The following is a 26,704-nucleotide window of genomic DNA, read 5'->3' as shown; positions in this document are numbered from 1 at the left end:
CTTTGCCACACTTTGCATTTTGTCAAATAGAATATTGAAAAGACATTTATTCAAAGGTGGAGATTTGATAAACGTAACAATTATTATTGCTTCCTCAAGGGCATTCTGAGTTTTCTTACTCGTGCTTTTTAAATGGTAGTTCTACAATGGTGAGGAATACAATCAGTGCTAGTATTTTTGGTACCACTGCCTTCAGTTATGCGAAGCCACCAGAACATTTTATCCTCTATCATTTTTGTACCATCTGTGCAAATGTCAATATGGCAAAACAAGCAAATAATATCTTAGTATTATTACGAAAACAACCTGAAGGAGACCTGCAGATCCCATGTTGAGAATCACTGCCCAGGATAAACAGCTGTTAAAACCTGGATTCGAATGTCCATCTATCTCATTCTAACCCCTGAATTCTAAAGCACAGGGACCACACTTGTTTCACTCCGTTCCCTGTCCATCTCAGACCCCATGATTTATCATCCCAACTGCTCTCTTGCTAATACCCTCCTCTCCACTGCCGTTTTGTTCTTTTGCTAACTTGGTCTGAAAATTTCTGATCTGAATGAATCACTCCTAAATATACCTGGAAAAAATTAAATAACACGATGGCCCTAGAAATGTGTGCTTTCAACCTCATGTAAGCCCTCCACATCTCTTCTTGAAGTTATTCTACATCTGGTCATTGAATATGGAGGAGGCGTCAGGTGCTATCTCCATGAAAGGCAGGACTTGAAAAGTAGACAAAGCAGATAACCAACCAATTTCATTTTCACCCGCCACTAGGTGGAGACAAAGACAGTAGCAAATAATGCTTTTAAGGAAGAGGGCTGACAAATTTGCCTACATATTATAAACCCTTAAAATCTGCTTCTAGACTGTTTTGAATTAAGACAAAAGAGACTTTTTTTGTTTTTTCACTATTAATACTAAAACCAGTTTATTTATATAGTCTTTTATTGTTTATAAAATGCTACTTTAGACACCGTTTCTTTAGGATAGGTCCAGATTGACGATGTGCCTTTTAAAAAGGCAGAGTTAGAATTTGAACCTAGGGCATTCAATTTTTTTAAAAAGATTTTATTTATTTATTTGAAAGACAGAGACAGCGAGAGAGGGAACACAAGCAAGGGGAGTGGGAGAGGGAGAAGCAGGCTTCCCATCGAGCAGGGAGCCCGATGCGGGGCTCAATCCCTGGACCCTGGGATCATGACCTGAGCCGAAGGCAGACACTTAACGGCTGAGGCACCCAGGGCTAGGGCACTTAATTTTAAGTTAAAGTCCCTTGACAAGGTTCCAAAATATATTTTATGTCTTTATTACATCTCTTTGAAAAACTGACATATTTATGTTCAGAAAGGCATTTCAGTGTTCTGAGAAAAACATCAGTCCATCAGTAGAGCTAAGGGTTGATTTCATCTTAAACCATAGCTCAGGTTCCTGGGGCACTTGCCCTGCATCTAAACAAGACGCATGCCCAAAGCCGCTCTTGAGGCACGAGGGGAAGATGGCTTCTCCTCTCACTACTGCCACACCTAAGGCTAATCTCCAGCTGAAACTCCCATTTCTGTTTCCCAAGTCCAGTGCTCTCTTGCATTCTCTCTTAATACTTGCTTTCAAAGAAGAAAAGATGTGCAAAACCCATTTCCCCTAAAATAGTGCTTGTAAACTGGGTGATTTTGTCCCCCAGGGGCATTTTGCAATTTTACGTTGTCACAACTTGCGGAATAGGGAGGTTGCTATTTGTATCTATTGGGTAGAGGCCAAGGATGCTGTTGAGTATCCTACAATGCATAGAATAGCCCCCACCTCCCCCCCAGAACAGAATTAATTGGTCTAAAATGTCCATAGCACAGAGGTTGAGAAATGTTGCTCTGAAGTGTGGACTCAAATTTTAATAACACACACAAAAAAGACAAAGATCCAGGGCAGCATTTTCTGCACCTTAAAATTCCTAGTTATAAATTCCTTTTGAGAAAAGGGGCATCTGGGTGGCTCAGTCAGTTAAGTGCCTGTCTTGGGCTCAGGTCATGATCCCAGGGTTCTGGGATTGAGCCCCACGTCGGACTCCCTGCTCAGCAGGGAGTCTGCTTCTCCCTCTGACTCCTGGCTGTGCTCTCTCTCTCTCAAATAAATAAATAAATAAAATCTTTAACAAAAAAAAAAAAAAAAAAAAAGGAAAGAAAACTCTTGTCACGTAGCTCACAATTCTTCACATTCTGTATCTCCCTGCAAACTAGCTTTATTCCCTAAAGTGACTTGATTAACCAGTGTGGGCTTCAGTTTTCCCATCTATATCGTCAGAAGACTGCATTGGATGATTTCTAACAACTCTTCCAGTTCTGAATTTAACTCCTAAATACATTATAATGTTTTTAACATTTGGATACCAGTGACGCATTTACAAGTAAAAACAGAGACAGACTCTAAAATTAGTTGCATAAAAAACACCGTTGCCCTTTTTATCCCGCTTCATTTCATCCAATGAGCACACTGTAAGTACAATGATCAAAAACACTGCCCTTAATGGTCACAGAACAGATCTTCCCAATGAGTTCCCATTTCAATCACAAACATGAAACATGTCAGAAAAATGTATGAATCTCAACCTTACTTTTCACCATATTCAAAACGACTTGCACAGGGGCCGTATTTGTATTCATAGACAAAACGTGGGATGTAATCAGATGTAATAGCAATTACAAATGCATTGGTGATCACAGCCAGTATACCGATTCCTTCAAGAATGCCATACCAGATTCCTAGTAGGAGAAAGAGTAGAGATGGGGAATGAAATGCAAAAAAAATTAAAACCCTCTAATGACTCTTCTTTGGAAACAATGTTTTCCTTCTGTTGGGGCTACAGCTCTGTCCATTATTCACTTTCTTAGTACAATATCTCACTACAGATCAGACACCCACTGACTACGTTTTCCACAGAGGGAAGGTAGACCTCATCTAGAGAGATTTGAAAATTAAAATATCGGGAATTTATTCAAGTACATTTTAAAGTAAAAATACAAAAATGTAAAAGTTTGGTGTCAAGACCTGGAAATCACTAGTTGACTTTTCCAATCCGGCATACAGATGTACAAAAAAGGTTTTGAAATTGTATACGGCATCCACATACTATTGGTTACAGTCAAAACTGATGTTTCAAATAAGATTAAACTTAGCTTTAAACACATTGATATGAAAAAAAAAAAAGTCCTGGAAAGAAACACTCAAAAGTACTAAAGACTGGATAGCATGGCAACTTTCTCTCTGCCAACCCCTTTCTTTGTTTTTCAAAATCTTTATAATTTTTCATTATATTGAGTCATAATAAAAAAAATAAAAAAGACATAAGACATAAAAAGTCACGAAACAAGAAGTCAGAATTCATAAAAATATTCAAATACATCAAAATTTAACATTTATTTTTACAAAAGTAACAGTATTCGGTGAAAAGAAAACAATCACCAGGGAGAAAATATTAGCTTCACAAAAACTAGAAAAAGGTTATTATACAAAATGCACAAAATGTCCTAAATTTTAATAAGGCAAGAGAAAAATGGGCAAAGAATACAAACAAGTAATTTGGTATGGAATTGTAAATGATCAATAAATCTATTAAAAATTTTTCAATTACTAGTATTTGGAGAAATAGCCTTCAAAAAATAGGTTTTTTAAAAATATACCAGATTGTAGAAGATTTTAAAGACTTAGGCCATCCCCTGCTACTTAGGGATTATACAAACAGTGAACAAAACAAACATGGTTGTTTGAAGTATGACTTATTTTAATATTTGTGGTGATTAATCTGATATCTTTTAAAATTAAAACATGAATACATTTTAATCTAGCAGGACTTATTTTGGGGATCTGTACTACAGATACACTGTACACACACATCTATGGATATGTGATACACGATATATATAATATCTATGTCTGTGTCTATATGTATCCTATATTTGTCTATATCTATATTTATGTATGCTTACTCCTGCTTAACAATGGGAAAACTAAGTAAATTACTATAAAATTTATAGTACAACCATATTATGAGTATTATTAAACTATTAAAATGAATTATGCCAGTATGTTTTGAGCTGGAGGATATTCATGAAGAAAAAAATTGCAAAATCCAAAAACAAGCATTTTTTTTTTTGGATATTTGTATAAGCAAGAAAAACACTGACAAAGTATAATGCCTAATTGATATCACTGATTCCCTGAGGTTGAAGGGAAAGGCAAAGAGTGGAGAATGAATATTAATTCTTTTTATAACTTTGTGTGGTCTGGCTTGAGCAAGATAACGTAGCAAAGTTTAAAAAAATAATAATTTTTGCATTGGAAAGTGCAATAAACACTAACTAAAGCTGGAAAGGGAGTTTGATTTTTTTTTCCTCTTTGATTTATTCTCTAGATTTCTTTAATGTGTTTATATTATTTTAATAATGAAATAATAAATATATCTAAATTGAATAACAGTAATAATCTTAATTGTTTTAAAAATGGGAACTCAAGTTGAATAGCATTAAATCTCTACAGATTAGTATATTTTAATGAAATTTGTTAGCTGTGGAATATACATATGAGTAAAATTAACTAAAAAGGTAACATTACAATATTAGCCAGAAAATTCTCAAAAAGGAAAAGGAAAAGTATGAATTTGCTTTTTCACATACTCAGAATTTCTGTTATGGAGCTAGTTTATTAGAACAGTATGCCAAAAATAAGTAGTCAGATGAATGGAGATTCTGGAATTATATCTAAGTTGATATAGAATTTCATATAATAGAGATAATTCAAAGAAGTTAAGAAAGATGGAATATTTAATAAATGGTTTTGGGAAAATTGTCTACCTTTTGGGAAAAAAACCAAGCTGGATCTCAATTTCAACCCCTTTGTTAACAACAAATTCCAGTTAGATCAACAATTTAAATAAAATCATAAATGCCAACAGGTAACCAAATAACAGCCATATATCTAAAATATAAAACAACAACTAAAACACGGTGAAAAATCGGGAGTTCTAAAGGACCTTTCTAAGAATGCCATAAATAATAACTCTCTGTAAGAGAGTTATTAAATAAATCTCTCCATAAGAGAGATATATCAATGTGATTATATACACATTTTAAAACTTTATTCATGATGGAGTAAAAGGTTAAAAACCAGCATTCGAAAATGTCTGCAACACATATATCAAAGGTTAATATTCTGAACATAGAGATAAAGACGTACCGAATCGGATACAATAGCCTAAGGTCATAAACAGTAAAGAAGAAATACAAATATATTTAATCTCATAATTATAAAAATGCAAGGAAACATAACAAGATATCATTTTTTCCGTCCTCAGATTGTTGAGGACCGAACACCAATAAAAAAAAAAAAAACCCTTATTACACCTGTTAGGAGTATAAATTGGCATGATATTTCTGGAGAACATAATGAGAAATTATTCATCAAAATTTTAAATATAAAAAAAATTAAATGGACATGCTCTTTGCAAAGGAGGTCCACTCTAGGAGTTTACCTCGAGGAAAAAATCAGACAAAGTATGTACGAAGATGTATGTTTACCTCAGTGTTGCTCATAATAGAAAAAACTGAAGCAATCTAAGCATCTCTAGTTAAAGGGATGATTTTTAGAAATGTTATATAACATGCCATAGAAATTTGTGCAGTCACTATGAAGAATGAAGCAGAGCTATACTTATTAGCATGGAAAAACGTATATGAGATCATTTTTAGTGATAAACAAGTTCATGAAATAGCATTTCTAGTATAAACATACTCTCAACTAAGTTAGTGTTCATTTCATGATTTTATTAATCAAACCTCCTCAGTTCTTTGTTATAGTTGGAAGGGAGCCCCAACAATGGAAACCCACATGGTGCTTAGATCAAGGCTCTTCTTGGCCTCAGCAATGCAAAAAAACCATTTAATTCCTGAATCTTACCTATGTCAGTCGCTCGAGCCGGCAGAGGCCTCCGCCACTGGGTGACAAATTTGTATGCGTCCAGCCTGATCTCAATGATATTGTTTAACAAAGCCAAAAGAGGGGCCAGAGGAAAAGCCGCAACAAAGATGGTGGTAAAACCAAACTGTAAAACTGTAAAGGGACAGCACTGCAAAATTAGTAATATAAACAATACAGTTTCTTGAGTGCTTTCTTTGGGCCCTAGGAGGTGCTTCACATAAATTGCCTTTAATCCTTTCAATATCCCTACAAGGTAAATATGCTCATCATATTTGGCCGTTGAGATAACTATAGCTCATATGTGTTAAGTAAGCTTGCTAAAGGGTGGACAGCAAAAAATGTTAAGACCTGCATTTAAACTCTGATCTCAATGGATTGAAAGTGTATTTGCTTTCCATCACTATACCATGCAGCATGAAGGAAGAGCGAGTAAGAAGTCAAAGAGGAGGACTTGAAGAAAAATGCTGAGCTCTTTAGAGCTTTAGGACCCAAGATACCTAATCTTTTCCTTTCTTTTTATAGACAAGAAGACTAAAGGCCAGAGAAAAAGCAAATGTGAAGACAACACACAAAGATTTTAACAGTTGGAGTGAGAATCTTCCTTTTCTTAATATAAATAAGAGGGCTTCTCAATGAAGCTAAAATCACTCCAGGTCCATGCAAAGATTTATTGCAAGAAATAATCATCGCTTTATTTGGGCAGGATGGTATATTTTTAACAAAGGAATGGGCGCTGATTTATTTTATTCCTTTTAAAATATCTGCACTAAAGCTAGGTGTTCTACTTATGAGAAAACCCTTCCTTCTGGTCAAATGTTATGGCTAACAAAGGACAGAATTTGTGAACCTTCCAAGGACACTGTTTTAATATCTTCTCTAGTTATGTTGAGATAAAGGTAGAAAGGTATTTTAGGATGCTTGGGGTTGGAAAGGAGAGAGATGGTTTTCTCTCTTGAACCAGAGCCTGTGTAAAGAAAAAAAAATATATCAAGAAGGCCAAATAGCCGTATAGAAGTTTCTCTCCTTACCCATTTCTAAATACTCATCCATCAGTCCATGAATATTCATGGGCTGCAGGTTCCAATCATTTTCCCACTGAGGTATGGATGCATCTTGTATTCCCCGCTTGATTTTATGTCGTGACCACCAGTTCTGGATCAACCTACATCACACAGCAGACAAGGGGCTTTTGAGCTCTTACAAGCATATGGCGAACAATTTATAGTGTGTTAAGAGAAGAGAAATACCACTACCCTGGGTGTACACTAAGCATTTCTGGGAATTGAAGATATTTGCATGGTCTCAACTTCCAAGTTTAGGAGGTGGGAATTGGCCTCAGCCTTCCTAGACCTTGTCCACATCTACATATGTATCTGGGAATTCATCCCCCCACACACTTAAGTGCGTCCAATACTTATTAGACAACCACCCATTTGTATGATTCCTTCCCCCCACCCCATCAACCTCTATACATACTTAAACTTCTATGGTGCCTGTTGTGATTGGATCTGAGCCCTTCATTGCTCATAACCCAAAATCTTCTGGGCTGTGCTCTCTGAACACGGGTAAAAGCATGTTCCATATTGAATAGCTGAGCCCTAGATAAGGTTTCAAGAGATAACAGGTTCTAGTTCCCACCCTACAATGCACGAGCCATGTGACTTTTAGTAAGTCTACTTACCTCTGTGAGTTTATGAACATGAAGGGTTTGAGTATTAACAATTACATTCAGCCACTACGGTGAACAATAATTTACAAGCAATGGATCTGTACCTGAGTCCATTTAAAAGACATGGAAAGGAATTAACAACACTATTTCCCTAGCTTAGGGGCAGTCTTGAAATTATGGGACTCAGAAATATCCCGTAGTGGGGACTTCTGGGCAATTAATTTTCTGAAGAGTTAGACGAACATTACCTCTAGAATGAAGTGAATCTCACAGCGTATCCCATCTCTCAGTAGTAATTAATCATGGACCTAGAACTCAGTGGGTGTTGGAAGAACCACCATAGAGGTAGTTAGTTCTTCAGTGTACGTCCCATGGAGGTTGCCTCTGGGACCTCAAGAAGATGGAAAAGGAGCTGGGTGTTGAGATTGAGGCAGGCCTGCTTGGTTTAATTTTATTTCCTTCAGTCTGCTTAAGATTTTACTTTAAAAAAGAGAACTAAGTTATAAAAGTTTCAAAATTATTGCTTGGTCCACTCCTGCTAGATTTGGAAAAACACCAACAGGATGTCCCTTACCATGGTACACAATCCAGGCTGACCACTTGGGCAAGGTCATGGTGAAAATGTGCCATCCCAAGTGTATGCTATGTACAGAAGCACACGGACGATGACAACAGTAAGAATCATTCTTAACGCTATAATGACGACTATATCTTGACGGTGCTTATGAAGCTATTTCATTCACAGCACGTCAGATCCTGTGGCAGGCACTTGCTACTGTATCTCCTCAGCTATTTTCAAATGATGTTCCCAAACCCTGTGTCTCAAACAGATGGGCCAGGGATAGGAAGGGATACAAACAATGGACCAGGCTCCCCAAACCTTCATCCCTATGCTCTCTTCATTTACAAGAGATTTATTTTTTCTGTTTTGAATATTGAAGATCTGTATAAAAATCTCTTCACAAAAAGGTTCTGTCATTTATTGATGAGGTTTAAAGACCACTGGGCATCTCTTGTAATCTCCTCCCTTATTTTATAAATAAAAAAAAATCTCACAGATAGGTCAAGTAAATTAGAAGCGTCTTTAAATTAGAAGCAAGGGGCAGAGAAGGAATTTGAAGCAGGTCTCAGTTATGTCATAGTCCATGTGCTAAGACTGCCTGTAACTTAACACAATAGTTTATGGCAGATTTCAGGGTGGGTATCACTTCTCCAGCCCTAAAGTCTCTACTCTGCAATGTCCTGACACCATTTGTAGGCCAACAAGGAGAAAGAATCACGGTATAATCAGATGACTAAGCCTAAGCTATTTATATCATCAATTAACTAGTTCTTCCACAGTCAAGAAATTCCTCAAAATAGTCACGCTTTTAACCTTGGTTAGGCCTCAAAGCTTCCATAACACATTGTTTTACATAAACTGTATTTCAGTGTATTTGGAAGAGTAATCTATGTTATTAGATATAGAAGTAGGCATTCAACAGCCTTTATGTCGACATTCCACAGACGTTAAACCCTGTCGAAAGGGACAAAATAGAATGCTATTGTTTTGTGAAATCAATCCTGTTCTAATAACTTTTTCATGTAATAAAGTGTATAAGACCTCCCTACCCAGAATTTTATTTTTGTTTTATTCTTTTTTAAGAGGGGGAGCAAAAATGGAGGCTGTCTTTGTTAAACAACAACAACCTTGGTCTTTTGGTGGCCAGAAGAACCCAGAAAGTTCTTCTTCTCCTCAAGAACCTGTATTGTCAACAGTGCTTTAAGAATAGCAACAAGCATCTTAACGTGTTAAACAGAGTACTGGATGCTTGACATCCACTATTTCCTTTATTCTTCACGAATGTTTTCTTGAGGTGCATATAGCCATTGATCCCCTCTTAAGAGATGTGAAAACTGAGGCTCGGCAAGGTTAACTCACTCACACACGGTCACACATTGAGTGAACAGCAGAGCAGGAACTGAACTCATACCTGTCTGTCTAATAGGCTCCCATTCTTAAGAACTAGTCCCACTACCTCTATCTTTCTTTTTTGTAACTATGTATAAGGCAAGTTTAAAAATAAAGTGCTCACGGGTATCCCAGTTCCATGAAGTTGTTCCATATTTGCTTCAAAAACATGATAACGCCCATCTGGAGGCAGAGGTCTATCAAACAGCCACTGGGATGACACTGAAACAGAGCAACAACAATGGTCTTGCTCTTGTCAGTTGGTTGCACGTCCCCACCTTCAAACCGTACAGCAAATTCTAAAGCCAGGCCACCCACTCTCAGTGCATGAAGAAAATAAAAACAAGGAAGAAATAGCATGTATAAGGACATCTGATAGGGAAGTTTTCAGTAATTAGAGTGGAATATTGATCAAAATTAAAACATCAATAATAACAAATCTTTTTTATTATTTAAATTCAATTAGCCAACATATAGTACATCCTTAGTTTCAGATGTAGTGTTCAATAATTCATCAGTTGTGTATAACACCCAGGGCCCATCACATCACGTGCCCTCCTTAAAGCCCATCACCCAGTTACCCCATCCCCCCACCCACCTCTCCTCTAGCAACCCTGTTTGTTTCCTAGAGTTAAGAGTCTTTCATGGTTTGTCTCCCTATTGGAAGAACAACCATTCAGTTTTCCCTCCCTTCCCCTATGAAACCTCTGTGCTGTTTCTTATATTCCACAAATAACAAATCTATCTTTTAATGAGCACTTACTACCTGCCAACCTCTGTATTAGGCATGATCCCATTTAATGAGTGCTCCGGAATACTGTGTATCTATTAACAATCAGGAAATAGAAAAATGTTTAAGTGTTTATAATATGTTCTTTCAAAATAACCTTTTTGATGTAGAATAATTTTAAATGTGTAGAAAATTTGCAAGGAAAGTACAGAGAATGCCCATACGCACTTCAGCCAGTTCCCTCCATTGCCTCTTATATTATCAAGGTATGTTTGTCAAAGCTGAGAAACCAACATGATCTGGTGTTTTCATGTGCTGAGACTGGATTTATGTGTTTTGAGGATGGAGGAAGATCACAGACGTAAATTTCACCACATCCCCCCAGATGTTACATGATAGCCACAGACACCACTAGTGACATTAATCTTCATCAGTTTGTTGGTACAAAGTTTGCCAGGTATTTCTACTCTAAAGTTACTCATTTTTCCCTTTCCCTATTCTTTTCTGAAGTGAATTAAATCTAGCCCATCCTCAAGATAGGAGGCAGGTGTTAAGGTCTATATCCTGGAGAGGGAATATCTACTACATAAACTAAAATGTATTTTTTTTTATTATTATTTATTTGACAGAGAGAGAGAGACAGCCAGAGAGAGAGGGAACACAAGCAGGGGGAGTGGGAGAGGAAGAAGCAGGCTCATAGCGGAGGAGCCTGATGTGGGACTCGATCCCATAACGCCGGGATCACGCCCTGAGCCGAAGGCAGACGCTTAACCGCTGTGCCACCCAGGCGCCCCTAGAATGTATTTTTAAGTGATAAAAACATGCCACAGAATGCCTTGTCAGTATGATCCCAATTTTGCCTTCTTGTGCTCCTCTGCTTTTTCAGATGTCCAATAACTGTTAGCATTAGAAACCCCCACAAACAAAAATGTGATTACAAGGAAAATTGCAATCGACATGTTTTGATTGAAAACTTTGTACTGTAGAAGATACTTGTGTAGGAAAGCGTGGGTCTGTTTCTTTAGAAATGGGTTCACGTCCTGCTCATAAGAACAATAGTCACTATAGCTTTGATCCACAGTTTCTATTTCTATCAAATTGGTACCAGTGGGACTTCAAAGGGAACAGATAATTAGGACACGAAGAGCCTGGTTTTCCGGTTCCAGCCCAGTAATTTAAAACTCCCTAAACTGAGTCAGAGAGAGAGAGAGAGAGAGAGAGAGCGCTTGCCACAATTTTCATTGTGTAGAGAAGTCTCGGTTCTCCCATTTAAGCATGTCTCTTCCTTCTAGGGTGAATTTAGGACCCCTGAGCTCTGCCACATATGTATGATAAATGGGTTCGAAGAATGTCTGAGACAGAATAATTACTAAACTACAGAGGCAGGCATAGGCATAGATCACAGCTGCAAGATGAAATCTTCATTTTTATGGAGACCGAAAGACGTAAATTAACATGTACAAGGTCATATGATGTTGACTGTTGGTATGGAATTGAATGCCTTGGTCTCCTGCACTCCAATCCTTTGCTCTTGTACATAACGCCAAACATGATTTCTATTTACCCAATGTATTTGTTGCCTTGAAAGGCTGGCTTACCAAGGCATATTATTATGTGGAGAGGGAAAAAAAGAAGACCATTGGCTCATTCTCCACAATCGCAGGCCAAAGTGGGGAGGCTGAATGACAGGCAATTTATAATTTTGTTGAAATTGAGCCTTCATGACTTGGTGATTTATAGGGCAGAGAAAGGGATCCAACAGTTTTTGTGGGTCTGCCTTCCTCAAATAATGGTTCCTTTGATCAAAATCCAGTCCTTCAATACTCTAAAATTCATTTGGTAAGAGAGCCTATACTTAGAATGAGTAAAAGGGCATTGATGAGTATGTAGGACAACCAGGCTTTCATTCCCATTGCACCCCTCCAAAATCATATGACTGTGGACAACCCATAGCTGAGTGTCTTCACATATTTTTCTCATTTGCTCCTCCTGAGAACCTCATAAGATGCATGTTGGTCTCTTCATTTGTAGATGATGAAGCCCAGTGGCACATAGGACTATCAGATTCTGATACTCATGTTCCTTTCACAGGAGGTATGTTTACTCTAAATCCAATTTACATGTGCTAGTCAGCAACCATTCAGCAATCTCTTATCAAAGTCAATTTCCTTTACGTTCTTGGTTTTGCCTATATGCTATCCCCATGGTGACTGGAAAGCACAATGTTCAAAGTGCAGACTCTGATGCTAGGTTGGCCGAATCTAATTGATGACTTCATCAATTTATAAGTTTGTTTCTATACTTGGAGGCAAATTATATAACTTGCCTAAATTTCTGTTTCCTCATCTGCAAGATGAGTGTAATAATAGAATTTTTACATTAATACATGTAGAACAGTTAGCAACAATTGCTGGAAGGTGATGGCATATAGTAAGCACTCATTAAATATTAATCATTATTAACATTTTTATATAGATTTACTTAAAATATTTATGTGAGGTATTATACAGTATAGTATGAGGAAAGGTCAGGATAGCCAGTTCATAAATGTTTTAAATAAAATTGCAGTACTTTTTGCTTTCTTTATAATGGTTACCATTATTTGTGTCAGGGATTTTATTTTATTTTTTATTTTTTAAAATATTTTATTTATTTATTTGACAGAGACAGAGAGAGGCAGAGAGTATAAAGGCAGTGAGGGGGGAATGGCAGAGGGAGAAGGAGAAGCAGAAGCAGGATCCCCGCTAAGCAGGGAACCTGATGGGGGGGCTTGATCCCAGGACCCTGATATCATGACCTGAGTCGAAGGCAGATGCTTAACCAGCTGAGCCACCCAGGCGCCCCTGTGCCAGGGATTTTACATGCATGATCCAATTTTATCCACGTCTCACCAATCCTACCAAGATAGCTATTCCTATCACAATCTACAAAAGACTTAGAGATATTAAGATCAGGCATTAGGGTGGGGCAGAATTAAAATGTAGACCGTCAAACTCCAAAGACACAATACTTATTACATAACATGGTTAAGTTCTTCTCTCGGGATTATTAGCATCATCAAGAAAGGAAAGGGACTTCTTCATTTGTATTACCCCAGAGAGGCCTGGAATGGAGTACGCGTCAATAAATGCTTGTTGTATGACTGAATTCTGAGATGAAATGCTGTTGTATGTTCCATTATGTGTATTTATGTATACACTTCTAGAATTTCTAGGGTCTATCGCAAACCCACATTTTTCATTTCACCGATGGGTTTTTTCCAAAATAAACAATCTTTTGTTAGAAAATATGGCCATTATGTATTCCATATATATTGTGGAAAATATCTAGGATGGCTATGAAACATTTTTCCTGATACCAGTATTAGAACTATTCCCCTGGGGCTCACAAAGAAGAAACATGACTTCCAATAATTTTACCCTTAAGAGTAAAAATATCCAATTAAACAAAATTATTGGTGACAGCAGTTTCTAAAATGGCATCAATATGCAAATCTACCTGCCTGTTCCCCACAGTTGAACACTCCTGATGAAAAGTAACCTTTGGGTGCCAAACTGAGTAGATGAAAGCCTTTTAGCAGATATAGTCATACTTCTGGGCTATGAGTGAAAACTCCAAGTTTGATTTGGGGACTTCCTCGAGGCCTGAAATTATGGAAGGCCTTCCACCTGTTTTTGCCTAAGGGGAAAATATCCGGGTGGCTGTGGAGACAGATCATTGACAACTATCAGCTACAATTTATAGAGTGCCTTCCAAAGTCTAGGGGTTGTGTTGTGTTATGCAAATTATCTCTTATCTGTAAACAATTTTGCAACCTAGGTATTACTACTGCTAGTTTACAGATGAGGAGACAGATATTCAGAGGGATTAACTTAAGGGCAACGAATTAATAGGTAGCAAGGTTAACAGGTGAGCTCAGGTTTCTATGATGTAGAGCATGTTATTCTTAGGAAGTTTTAGGTTTTCTCCATGTATTCCAATCAACTAGAAGGCTGTAGGGAGACGATATCAATGAGGACTCCATTAAGTTTGGGGGAACTTTTTAGATAGAGACTGGAAATACCTGTTTTCTCAGGGAAACTTTTCTTAGACTCTCTCTAAATTATGACCTCCTACTAATATTACCACATATTATATTGGATTTTACATTAGAATAATTAAAACAATTTTGAACTACAGAAGCAATAAACAACTGACCATTGAGACTGAACAGAGTCTAGAAATAGACATGTTTTTCAAGATGCAGAATATGATAAATCTTGAAATCTAATTTTGCTGAGTGATAAAAAATGTATTATTAATGAAATATGTGACTGCCAACTTGGGGGGGGGCAAGAATCTTGATTACTCTTTACATGAAAATAAACTTCCGATGCACCAAAGATATCAATATTTTATTTTATTTTATTTCATTTTATTTTTTTAAAGATTTTTTATTTATTTATTTGGCAGAGATAGAGACAGCCAGTGAGAGAGGGAACACAAGCAGGGGGAGTGGGAGAGGAAGAAGCAGGCTCCCAGCGGAGGAGCCTGATGCGGGGCTCGATCCCAGAACGCTGGGATCACGCCCTGAGCCGAAGGCAGACGATTAACGACTGCACTACCCAGGCGCCCCAAAGATATCAATATTTAAAAAAAAAATAGTGGAAAGTACAAATGTGAGTTTTTTTTAAATTTCTAGAATGAAAACCATGTTTTTTGGCATGATATAAATGCCCGAAGTTACTAATAGCAGTGATATTTTAAATGAAAAATAAAAATTTTAAATTAAAAAAAATTTATCAAAACAAAATGAAGACATACAAGAAAATGAAAAACCTATCTGCAGCAAATTTGAAAGATTAGAGCCTAATGTTATCAGTTTATAAATTTTTAGGACAGAGAATATAGTCTAATGGAAATGAACAAGAATAGCACATATAGAGAGAAATAGAAAATATCCAACAAACATGAAAAATATTCTCCATCTCACTCATAATTAAAGGAGCTGAAATCAAAAGGAGGTATCTTTTAGATGTTATATTGGTAAAAATTAAAATGTTTTTGTTGGTGAAAGTCTGAGGAAGTGGGCTCATAGACTATAGGTAGGCGCTGGCACTTCGGAGGACCATATATCAGTCTCGGTGACAATATACAACCTGCCTAACCCTGTGATCTAGCAATACTAGACCTTTTGTTCCCATGACATACATATTTTAAATCAATAAAAAACTATAAGACTTGGGAGATGCAGATCTATACTTTTATAGATTGGTGTTTCAAGTAAGATTTCTTTTGGACAAAGTTTCCCTGCTTGAAAGGAAACCTAGCATATTTAAAAGTTCAAAAACCCATAGAATAGATTATAATAATTCCTCCAAAATGAAAAATCTCTGGAGCTAAATTTCTGAGCTTTGTGAATGGAAGAAATGGGTTTGATAGAGAATTAAAGAGCTGAGGTCAGGATTTGGGGGTTTAACCTTTAAATTCATATCCTTTTTTTTGAAAGATGTAGTTCCTTTTCTTTCTGAACCCATAAGAACTGTCTACCAAAAGTGTGTCTTCAGCATGCCTGAAATTCCGTGTACCCACCTTCTCTCTCTCTTTCTCCTCCCACCTGCTTCCCTCCTACGGTCATTGGCCCATATCCACGCCCAATCCCATACCCACCCTTACAAGGTTACTTACTTCCTCCAGTCTCCACCGGTTAAAAAGTTTATTGTAATTTCCTGGGTGGCCTACAAATCTGTAAAAAGCCATTTTAATTCATTAGCATTTATGTGGGGTTGACTGAAGAACATCTACTAATGCATGGGTAGGTAGACATAAATGTTCACTGGTGCATCTTGTCCCCAAACTGCGAAATTTGGCCATGCTTACACATCAAAGTACCTGACTTAAAAAGGAAAAAGTGGTTGTGATTTCAATTTTCACCCCCCAGTGGGTGAGAAAGTACAGACAAAACAACCGAAAGAAATTTTCCACTTTCACCTGCAAATCTTTAATGTTTTGTTGACCTAGCTAATGAATATTAATGTAATGTGCCGAATTGTTTAGTTTAACATTAGTATGTTTCCATGGCACTGGCTGGAGTGTTAAGCATAGTTTAATATGCTTCTTTTTCACACCGTGCAGCAAACATACAAAAAAATGTTAACGTGATAGGTAGGAGAAGTTTCCACAATAAGGGACTATAACCTAGGGTTACACAAAAATCATTTTCTTATTTAACAAAACCATTTCTGATGATTGGATAATCATAATCCAACCCAAGCATGGTACACTGGTTTTATTTTTTTTTATGCCAACTTTAATTGGTAGTGGCAGCTGGAAGCACTGTACTTAGACGTCTTTTGGTGGAAAACACATGTGAAGACTGATGAGCAGTTTTCCAAGGCAGGGGACAAGAATTTGCCATCTCTATTAACAAACTGACAATGGAACTGTTGGCCGTATTTTTCACTCTGCAAAGATAATGTACATAAAGTTGACTTACCTCCCCAAAAAGAAAGCAATATAGAAGATAGAACTATTTAAATTAACAAATTGGAAGAGGAACATCTTCAAAGCAAAGCTGTTTTCCCACTCAGATTCTGTTCGAGGATATTCTAGAAGGAAAACAGGGTGTGTTTATAAAGAGGAGGTGGATAACAAGAAATACAGAGATAGAATCAGAAGCCCCACGTTTGTGTTCTGGTTCAGCCATTTGCTAGTTCTACGAGGCACTCGGTGTCTCTGAATTCTAGGGTCTGCATCTGCAAAATGTGAATGATAAATGTCGGCTGTACATACATAGTTGATAAAAGGATTCAATGGTACAATCTTCAGACTTTCCCCATAGCTACAAAAATGGGATTTCTGTTATTAATAGTATATAAAGATTTTCAAGATTCTGTCTGCTATTGTCATTTGGAAGTAACCATGTACATTGGATCAGTCCTTCACTCAAAACTGTCTATGCTTGAATAAGGACCTAAATTATTTACAGAGTTCTTTGAAGAATGGATATTTTGTGCAGACTGAAGTAGAATGGTAAAGAGGAAAGAGGGCTACCTCAGTCCTAGGAGCTGGGCTCCTATTTCAACTTTTATACCTAATTTTCTGGTAATCTCAGATAGATCATTTCACATTTTTCTGCGATAGTTTTAACATTTATGAAACAAGGAGTTTAGACAAGATGATTTCAAGAACCTATCGACTCTCACATCTTATGTTTCTATGACTCTTAAAGCAAAACAAAACAAAACAAAACAAAACAAAACAAAACAAAACGATGCAAGAGACTGAATTAAGATGGCAATGCGGACTGCAGCCTCTGCTCCCATGCAGTATCCAAATAATGACAGAAGATCTGTATGCACAGCTAATGTATATTCTCATATAATTAAAGAATTCAAGGAAGATATAAAACAGATGGGATCTGATTTAAGGAAAAGGTGGGCCAACATGTGTACATGATCCAGCCACAGAATAGGAGTAGGTCCTGGGGGATTCCAAGCCCAACTAGAAAATGTACGAGAAGTGACAGGCGTCTGTGGGGCATCCCCAAGGCTGACTGGTGGGTGGGCACTAGTGAGAGCATCCGGGAGAACCCACATTCCTCCAGGGTTTTGGTGGGTTGTGTTTTCACATTTCATTCTAAACAGTCTGTAAATTTAGTGCAAAACTTATCTGGAAATGAGAATACAGATTTAAAATAATCCCCATTGTGTAGTTTGTTTTTGGATCTCCATTTCTAATTTTATTGCATCATAATCCACAAATGTTCCTGTGTGATTTCTGCTTGGGAGCAAAAAAGCTGGTTTCATTTGTGGTCAAATTACTTGGATATATTTCGTCTATGTATTAAGTGTTTAGAAAGAATATATATTTTTTGTTAAGTAGACAGTTTATATATATAAAGAGAAGATTGTTAGTTATGATATTAAAATACTTTATATCCTGGCTGGTATTTGAGTGTGGATTAGTCAGGTTTTTTTTGTTTTGTTTTGTTTTGTATTGTTTTGTTCGTATTTCTATCATGTTTTGCTTTCTATATTTTGAAGGTTTATAAAAAGATGTACAGAAATCATGACTGTTATACTGAACTGACAGAGTGTTTATTGGTATGATGTCTCTCCTTCCCACTCAAACAGATATTAAATTCTGGTTTGCCTAATACTACCATGGCGACATCTGATTTTACTGTTACTATTTTCTTGATATATGTGCTCTTGTTCCTGAATTGACTTCTGTTTGACAAAACTGAAAAATTACACAGAATACAATGCCATATATATTTATTATGTATTTATAAATATTCAAATATTAAGTATATATATTTACATCTATGCACACAATGTCATTATTTTAAACAAAGTATTAATGCTTTTGTTAATTTAAATTAACAGTCCACTAATTATTAATTAATAGTTATGAATCCATAGATACTATGTCATGAGTTAGAGATGGAAAAATTTATAAAGATTTTATTAATTTATTTTAGAAAGCGAGAGATAGCACAAGCAGGAGGGGCAGAGGGAGAGGGAGAGAATTTCAAGCATACTCCATGCTAACCGTGGAGCCCTACACAGGGCTTGATCACAGGACCCTAAGATCATGATCTGACCTGAAACTAAGAGTGGGACATGTAACTGTGCCACTCAGGCACCCCTTAATTACAAATTTCTTAATGCTATTTTGCCTTTTAAATTGTGTACATATAGTATCATATTTATAAAAATAAAAATTGGGGGACAACCCCAAAAAACTGAAAAGGTAGGAGGACAAAAGTACTCCCACGTAGGGAGAGCTAGGTTTGCTAATAATTTCAGAAGGAGATTTTGTAGCTACATACACTGCCTCTCTATAGTTATGCAATTTGCTCCAACTTCCCACGCATGTCTTCCATTTTGATTGACAATTTACATAACTGAAGTTGACATGAAAAATGCTAAAGTACGTGAAGCAACTACAGACTGATATGCCCCTATGTTATTCTTTTGTGAAGGAGCGAAGTAAAAACGGACTTACCTAAGTTGGTGAGAAGGTAAGCAATTTTTTCATAAGCCTGTAATGAGAGAACAAATAGCGAATGTTATTCTTCTCCTCGAGAAGAGGCTGCTATTTACACTATTCAAGGACATATCTAAAGTGTATGCTACATTTTTAATTAAGCAGAGCATGTTTTAAAACTTACTATGTGGTGCTTTACATATATACACACACTAAATGCATGTAATATAAACATGTTATAAATATGTGTGTATATACAGATGCACTTGATTTCTGTAATAGTCTTTTGGGGTAGCTATCTTTATTTCCATTTTACAAATCAAGGAAATGGGACTTAAAAATTGTTTTGTAACAAAAGTCATTCAACTAATCAATGGCTGACATGGGATTTGGTCACTAAATTATATGTACTTCTTACTATGCTGGAAGGCTGAGTGGAAGTCTGAATTCTTTCCTACTGACAGAGAATTTTCCAAACTAAGACGGACATAGTGTGATAGTTTGCATTCCTAAAGAACAGCATTGGTTTGGTGGTTGTTTAAAACAAGACTGTTTAAGTCAAATCTGTTGAATCTGTAAGTCAATCACATGCATGATAGTTTTATGGTGGCATTTTTCACATTCTGCCACCTTCTCCCCTGCCCCTACTACTCAACCCACCACTCATACAGACTAAAGGAAAGGAAATATATTTCACAAAATTCCAAGTAAACCTAGTTGGAAAAACAAATTTGCTACAGACAGAAAGACAGTATATGTTTGTGAGTATATGTGTGTGGATGTAAATATAACCAACCCCACAATTCAACAAATTATTCTTTATATTATAAATTCCAGCAACTCTACCTGTTGGCATGCAAAATTAAAAGGTAGGTATCTGGACACTCTAAAAGTTGTTCACCTTCCCTAACTGTTCTTTCAATAGAACTATCGTGATTATTCATCTTGGCCATGATTTAAACCTACTTCTTCCTCTAAAGAGTTATCTTGAGACAGAAAGAGACAGACATAGTCTCTATTTTAACTGAACTTAAAATCCAATGGCTAGAGAAACATGACAAACAATTATGTAATTGGTCAGGAAAGGGAAAATACAGCAGGTTGTGTGCACAGAGAAGGGTGGTGGGCACAGAGTATTTATTTTATAGTGTGGTCGGAAAAGCCTCTCTGAGCGGGTAACATTGAGCATAGAGCTCATGCATGAAGTGAGGAAGGGAGCCAAGAAGAGATCTGAGCTCAGTACCGTGGAGACGCAGAAACAGGAAGTGCAAATGCCCTGAGACCGGATGTACTTGGTGTGTTTGATGAAGGGCAAGGCAGTTGGAGGATCAGGAGTGGAGGCAGTAAAAGAGCAAGGTAGTAAGAGATGAGTGAGAAATATCTCAGAGGGAAACAGGTTTTCAGGGCCTGGTAGTCCATGGTAAGGTCTTTAGAATTCATTCTGAGCTGAGAAGTCATCATCTTCCTCCTACTAATGCTTTGTTTTGGGGTGTTACACAGAACTCTGTTAGGGGAAAATGAGAATGAGACAGGGAAAGGGCAAGGTTGCTGTGAAGGGGCCACTCGACTTAGTGCTCATCATCTCTGTATCAGAGCCTTACAATCTAATTTGTACTGTAAAAATGAGCTCAAAACAGAGTTTTGCAGAATCAAAGATAGACTGCTCTTTCTCAGTAATCTACCTTTCTTAATTTCTAGAAACCATGGATATAAACATGAGCAAACTAAACAAATACTTTTCTAAAAAGTGAGTCCTCTTATTAGATGAGTCATTTGGCATTACCTCTTTTCCATGTTAAGATGTATGGTCCAACCCTTTGATCACCCTATTACACAATGACCTATTTGCATTGTAATTGGTAACCCAGGGTTAAGAAAGTTAGGAACATTTGAGGTCTTCAGTGGTCAGGCCCATGAAAGAAACATAGGAATGTATGTTCTCGAATCTAGAGATGGAAACAAATTACTAATGTGAAAGAGTTCAGAACCAGCATGGAGTACTTTAAATGTAGTTGGAGCTCCTATTTTTTGGTTATAGGGTACACAAGGTACATGGATTTTAAAATAAGAAGAGGAGGGGCACCTGGGAGGCTCCGTCAGTTAAGTGCCTGCCTTTGGCTCAGGTCATGATCTCAGGGTTCTGAGATTGAGCCCTACATTGGACCCCACTCAGTGGGGAGTCTGCTTCTCCCTCTGCCCATCCCCCTCTCGTGTTCTCTCTCAATCTCAAATAAATAAATAAATTTTTTTTAAAAATGAGAAGAGGAATACCAAAAGGAGTTCATTTTTTTTTTTTAAACTCATTTTAGAGAAGGCAGGAGAGGCAGAGGGAGAGAATTTTCAAGCAGACTCCCAGCTGAGCACAGAGCCCAATGCCAGCTCAATCTCATGGCCCATGAGATCAAGACCTGAGCCGAAACGCTTAACACACTGAGCCAACCAGGTGTCCCACGAGTTCATTCTTTTGTTGACAATGTTGAAGCGGTTTAATTGGCTTAATCCCAGAAATTTCAAACTGCAGGAGTACTTCTGTGATGTTTCTGTTTTTTCTTTAAAATTACACAGTAATCATGAGACCAGACAGCTGTCATGCTACTGTAACCTATTCTTTAATTAAGGTTTGACTATCAAGCAACAAGGATATATTGTATTCTTGTATGTGTTTGTGTATTTTTGTATATTTGTATATACAAATTGTATATTTTTAAATCATGTATTTTTAAATTTCGTCAAAATCTTCTTGGAAATATTACCTGACATTAACTATGCTGTTCACAGCACCTTTAAGTAGTATAGCATTTTCAGGGACAGCAACATAAAGGAAAAAAAGGATGGGATTAGTGAAGAGTAATTCTTATTTTCAAATTCTGTAGAATTTTAGCTATATGTCTGGTAAGAGGTGTTAAAAAATAAATTGGAGTTTTAATCATTGTTAAATTATTTGTGATTTTTCTTTGAAAATGTAGTTTCTTATCTTCGCTATGTATCAAATTCACCTCAGATCTCTTAAATCAGTGATTTCCTAATGCTATTTTAGGGACTGACGGGATTAGAATCACTTGGAGAATATTTTTGAATGTTTTGTTTCATGTACAGATTTCCCAGCTCCACAAAGGGCATTCTGAATGGGACTCAGGGATCTGTAGTTTTTCAAATGTTCCAGGTGATTTGAAGCATAGTAAGAATAATAAATGATCTTTAAGTTACTTTCATGATCTGTAAAATGGACTTGTAATCAAATTTTCATTATTTTCACCCGTATTTTTATCCCAAATTGAATATTTATTTCGGGATGCCATGATCCATTTGTTTTGAAAGCTTAGAGGATGCATGTTCTTTAATTATTAGTTTGAAAAATCACAAGTACTGCAAATGTGAAAGACGCTGAAAATAGAATTCCAGCAACAAAAATAATTTTGAACGATTATTCAAGAGGCTAAGATCTTTGCATTGTGAATAGTATTCAAGATGCTAGGAAAATTGGAGAATAAAATATTTAAAATTTATTTGAAGAATATATTCTAAATGTCTTTTAGACATAGGCAAAGACCTGGAGACACAAAAGTGAGGAGACCCTGCTGTCAGGAGCTTACACCCTGAGAGTGGGAGACGAGGTACGCCCCAAGCACTGTAACAGAAGAGCATTCACAAGACAGAGTGTTTCATTCCATCAGCGGAGTCCGATAAGGAGGGAGACTAGGTCCAAGCACCTAGTGAGAAGAATAAACACAAAGAAGAGATTATTCCATTCTACATATGGGATTGAGAAAAAAACTTTATGGAGCAAGGGATCCTTTACTGGAATTTTCAAAGATAAAGAAATAGCCTGCAAGGAGATAAAAGGAAAAAAGGGTGAATAGAGGAAGCACTGTGAACCAAGTGACAGAGCTGTGAAAAAGCAGAATGCCAGGGAGCAAGCAAAAGGGATTTTGTAGGCTGGAGTGCAGAGTGTGAGAGGGAGGGAGGGAGATCCAACTTTAAACAAGATGAAAAAGAAAACTGGCTTTAAATAACAGGAGGCCTCCGTGCCTTGCTAATGAATTTAGAATTTATACCAGAGGCAATGGGAACCCATTAAGCACTTTCGAGTACAAAATAAAATGATCAAATCTGAGGTTTAGAAAGATCCTTTTTTTTAAAAGATTTTTTAAATTTATTTGAGAGGGAGAGAGAGAAGGAGCAGGAGGGGCAGAGGGAGAGGAGAGAATCTCGAGCAGACTCCCCACTAAGTGCAGAGCCCGACTGGGGGCTTGATTCCATGACCCTGAGATCATGACCTGAGCCCAAATCAAAAGTGGCACGCTTAACCGACTGAGCCACCCAGGTGCCCCAGAAAGATCCTTCCAAGAGCAGTGGGCAAGGGAGATGAGAAGAACTGAAAAAGACAGGAAGACTCACCAGTTAGAAGGCTACTGCAATGGTCCAAGCTAGAAAAGTAGCTGAGCTAAGGAAGTAGAAGTGAGAATGATGAGTAGGGAATAGATAAGAGAGATGTTACAGAAGCAAAATTCACAACAATCACTGACGTGATGAAAGAGACAAAAGAAATGAATGAATGCCTTAAAATTTCTGGTTGTGTATTTTAAATATTTAAAGTTCGTGAATAAAAAAGAGTGTTTGACTACCTGAAACTATTTTGCCACACCCATTTCATACTTTCATGCATATGGGTTATAGCTGAAAAGCAGATTAGATTAATAGAATATTTTGACTGAGGCCAAACCCTCATTTGGAGACTATGTTAGCACTGGGATCATGAAGTCTAGCTTTAAGAAACAAAAAGCACGTTTTTATATGCTGCATATTTAGTGTTGGTCTGAAAATAACAAGAGGTAGCATTTGGTATTCTAGGTCAATCATTTTGGTGGTATAAGTTTTTTACAGAGTTGCCATTTTGATATTAACGGTTTTAATCTATGTTTATCTGATTAACCTTAAATTAATCCTGTGGGTTCAGGTAAATCAGATGGGCTATTTCTGTGAAGTGCCTTAACATCCTGAGTAGGAAAGGAATACATAAGTTCAGAAGGGCATGAAGGGTTTATACTGATTAAATTTGAGGAATAAAACATTCTTTTCACATTTATTGAGTTGGCTGTGTAGTTGACTTCCTTTATCCTAAAATCCATTTAAAAATCTTTTCCTAAATTAGTTGCAAGGGCAAAGGAGAAGTTTTGTGGCTGATTCTACTACCAACAATCTCTAAATCTTTATGTCAAAATTCCCAACAAGTAGAAATAAACATTCAGAGAAAAGAAAGTCAGTCTTCTCTCAGGAACAGTGGATGAGTTAGCTCTTGTATTTAATTAAGTAGAGCTAGTAGGATTTTGAGGACCTCAAAAGATGTTTTTTATGACAAAAATAATACTATCCTCACCTGTCTCCAGAGGTCTTATTTCTACAATTAGGAGATTCACTCCATCTAGTTCAGCCTTTGTTATCTGTAAAAAGCAGTAGTGTGGAAGAAGGAATATATTGAGCCTCATTAAAGATACAGACTTAGTGAGAAAAAGCTGTATCTGAAGGTTATGAGAAAGAAGACTCTATGAATATGGGTTCACTGTGATTTTAGGGAAGAGATGGTAACTGAAGATGGGGGTTGGAAATGAGGCAGAGTCAGAGTTTAAGGGACTGGTGATTAAGAAACAACTGGAATAATACGAAATTGGAGTCTGGTACACCAAGGGAAACTTCAGCCAAATTTAAGTTTTTTTGCATTATCAATGAAAATAAAAAGAATCCTTTTGTAAGGAAAATGTATGAAGGTGAAAGCTCCTGTTTTATTCAATTACAGGTTCTGATCATGACAAGTTCTTCAGCTTAACTGAGAAGATAGCTATTTCCCTGGGTAGGAACCAAGGATTGAATCCTGGACCTGGAGGTTCTGTTCCCAGAGTTGTCATGCTTGCCTTCCCAAGGAAAAGTTAATTAAAACATATTTGGCCTTTTCATTTTCCCTATGAAATATCTCCCATCTTCAAAAATATTAGGCCAGTTCATTAATTCACTCAAGATGTTTTTGAAGATCATGAGGTCTTTGGAACAAATTGTCAAATCCAGGAACACAGGGTACTCTTTTGAAGACACTAATAACTGATGGTGATGGGAATAAATAGACATGAATCCATTAACATTGATTACCTCCAGTGGTTACAATTAGTTTATGATAGGAAGGGACATGAGTGGCATTTTGGATAGAAAATAGTGACTTTTCTTAATATTTTAAATGTTTTCACACTGTCAGTACTTTATATAATAACAGTGTATTGATTTTGAAATTCAAAACTAAAAAAGATCAAAATAGTAACTTTAGAAAGAAAGTACATTAAGAAAACCAAGTTTAAGACTACTGAAAATTAGCATAATGGTATGATTTTTGCATGAACTAATTAAATATTTCAAATTTTCTTATATTTTAGACATAAATTTGATCAAAAGGCATAATACAACATCTTAGATGTGATTCTCTATCTACAGACAATTCTGACTATTTAAAAATTTATGAATGGGTAATAGGTAACAACTAAAAAATATATAAATAAATGCAGATATGGTCTGAAGAATTTAGAAACACCAAAGAAAAGATCATTGGCATTTCTATACCTTGGACTGAAGGTTAATGAATAAACTCTATGATTTAAAGATGAAAAGAAAGGGAAAAAATGAAGAAAATGTTAGTACTTTGCAAGAAAGAGAACAGGAGTGCATACAGACTTTTAAAGAGAAATACAATTTTAAAATAGTGAAGAGAAGCAAATAGGAAAAAGGTTAACACTTACTGAGCACGGGAGGATCTCATTTAATCTTTCAATACCCCTATGCATTAGAGTTATCACCCTCATATGAAAGATCAAAAAATTAAAACTCAAAGATGTTATATGGTATGGCCAGGATCACACAGGTCAAGTGCAAATCTTTGCTTTGCCTGCATCCAATGTCTGCTGCTTTTTATCAGGACACCAAGTTGAACAACTGGCACCACAAAGTGCTGAGAGCCGGGGCAGTAGTAAGAGGACAGGGGAAGGAGGAAGCACACATAGGAATACCGTGTGCATGTGTGTGTGTGTGTGTGTGTGTACACACACATGCATGCATGCGTCCTGGTATGCTGCTTGGCCACTGATAAACCTTTTCTCTACTTGGTGAAAGACCAAATTTAAAAAGTGAGCCAAAGTTGCCTCCTAGGTGGCTGTGGTTTTATGGGTGACTCGTATATAAAGTAAAAATAAAGTACATTCCATTCTAATTTATTCCAAATTTTATATCGTGGTAGAATGTATTAAAAGTAAAGGTAATTTTTTTCTGATTATAAATCAAAGTCTACATATAGAGGTAAATATTTGAAAGAATCCAAAAAAATTACATTAAATCAAATAGTATCCCACTACTGAGAGATAACCACTGTTAAGATTTT

General features: G+C 36.6%; 1 protein-coding gene across 2 annotated transcripts in view; it reads right to left on the bottom strand.

Moving 5' to 3' along the window:
* The window catches only part of ANO3 (anoctamin 3), a 396,077-nt gene that overhangs the window by 16,175 nt on the left and 353,198 nt on the right, over positions 1–26,704 (bottom strand). For both annotated transcript variants that reach the window (XM_045808600.2, XM_087855357.1), the window contains 7 exons: positions 19,309–19,345; positions 16,793–16,904; positions 15,985–16,042; positions 9,712–9,809; positions 6,996–7,129; positions 5,947–6,099; positions 2,609–2,756 (listed from right to left, as the gene is read on the bottom strand). In XM_045808600.2, coding sequence (XP_045664556.1) covers positions 2,609–2,756; positions 5,947–6,099; positions 6,996–7,129; positions 9,712–9,809; positions 15,985–16,042; positions 16,793–16,904; positions 19,309–19,345 — 740 coding nt within the window. The remainder of the gene's footprint in view (positions 1–2,608; positions 2,757–5,946; positions 6,100–6,995; positions 7,130–9,711; positions 9,810–15,984; positions 16,043–16,792; positions 16,905–19,308; positions 19,346–26,704) is intronic.

Source organism: Ursus americanus, chromosome 24 (assembly GCF_024610735.1).
Source record: "Ursus americanus isolate L20-20 chromosome 24, mUrsAme1.1.p, whole genome shotgun sequence".
NCBI lineage: Eukaryota > Metazoa > Chordata > Mammalia > Carnivora > Ursidae > Ursus > Ursus americanus.
This window is presented reverse-complemented; position numbering and strand designations above follow the sequence as displayed.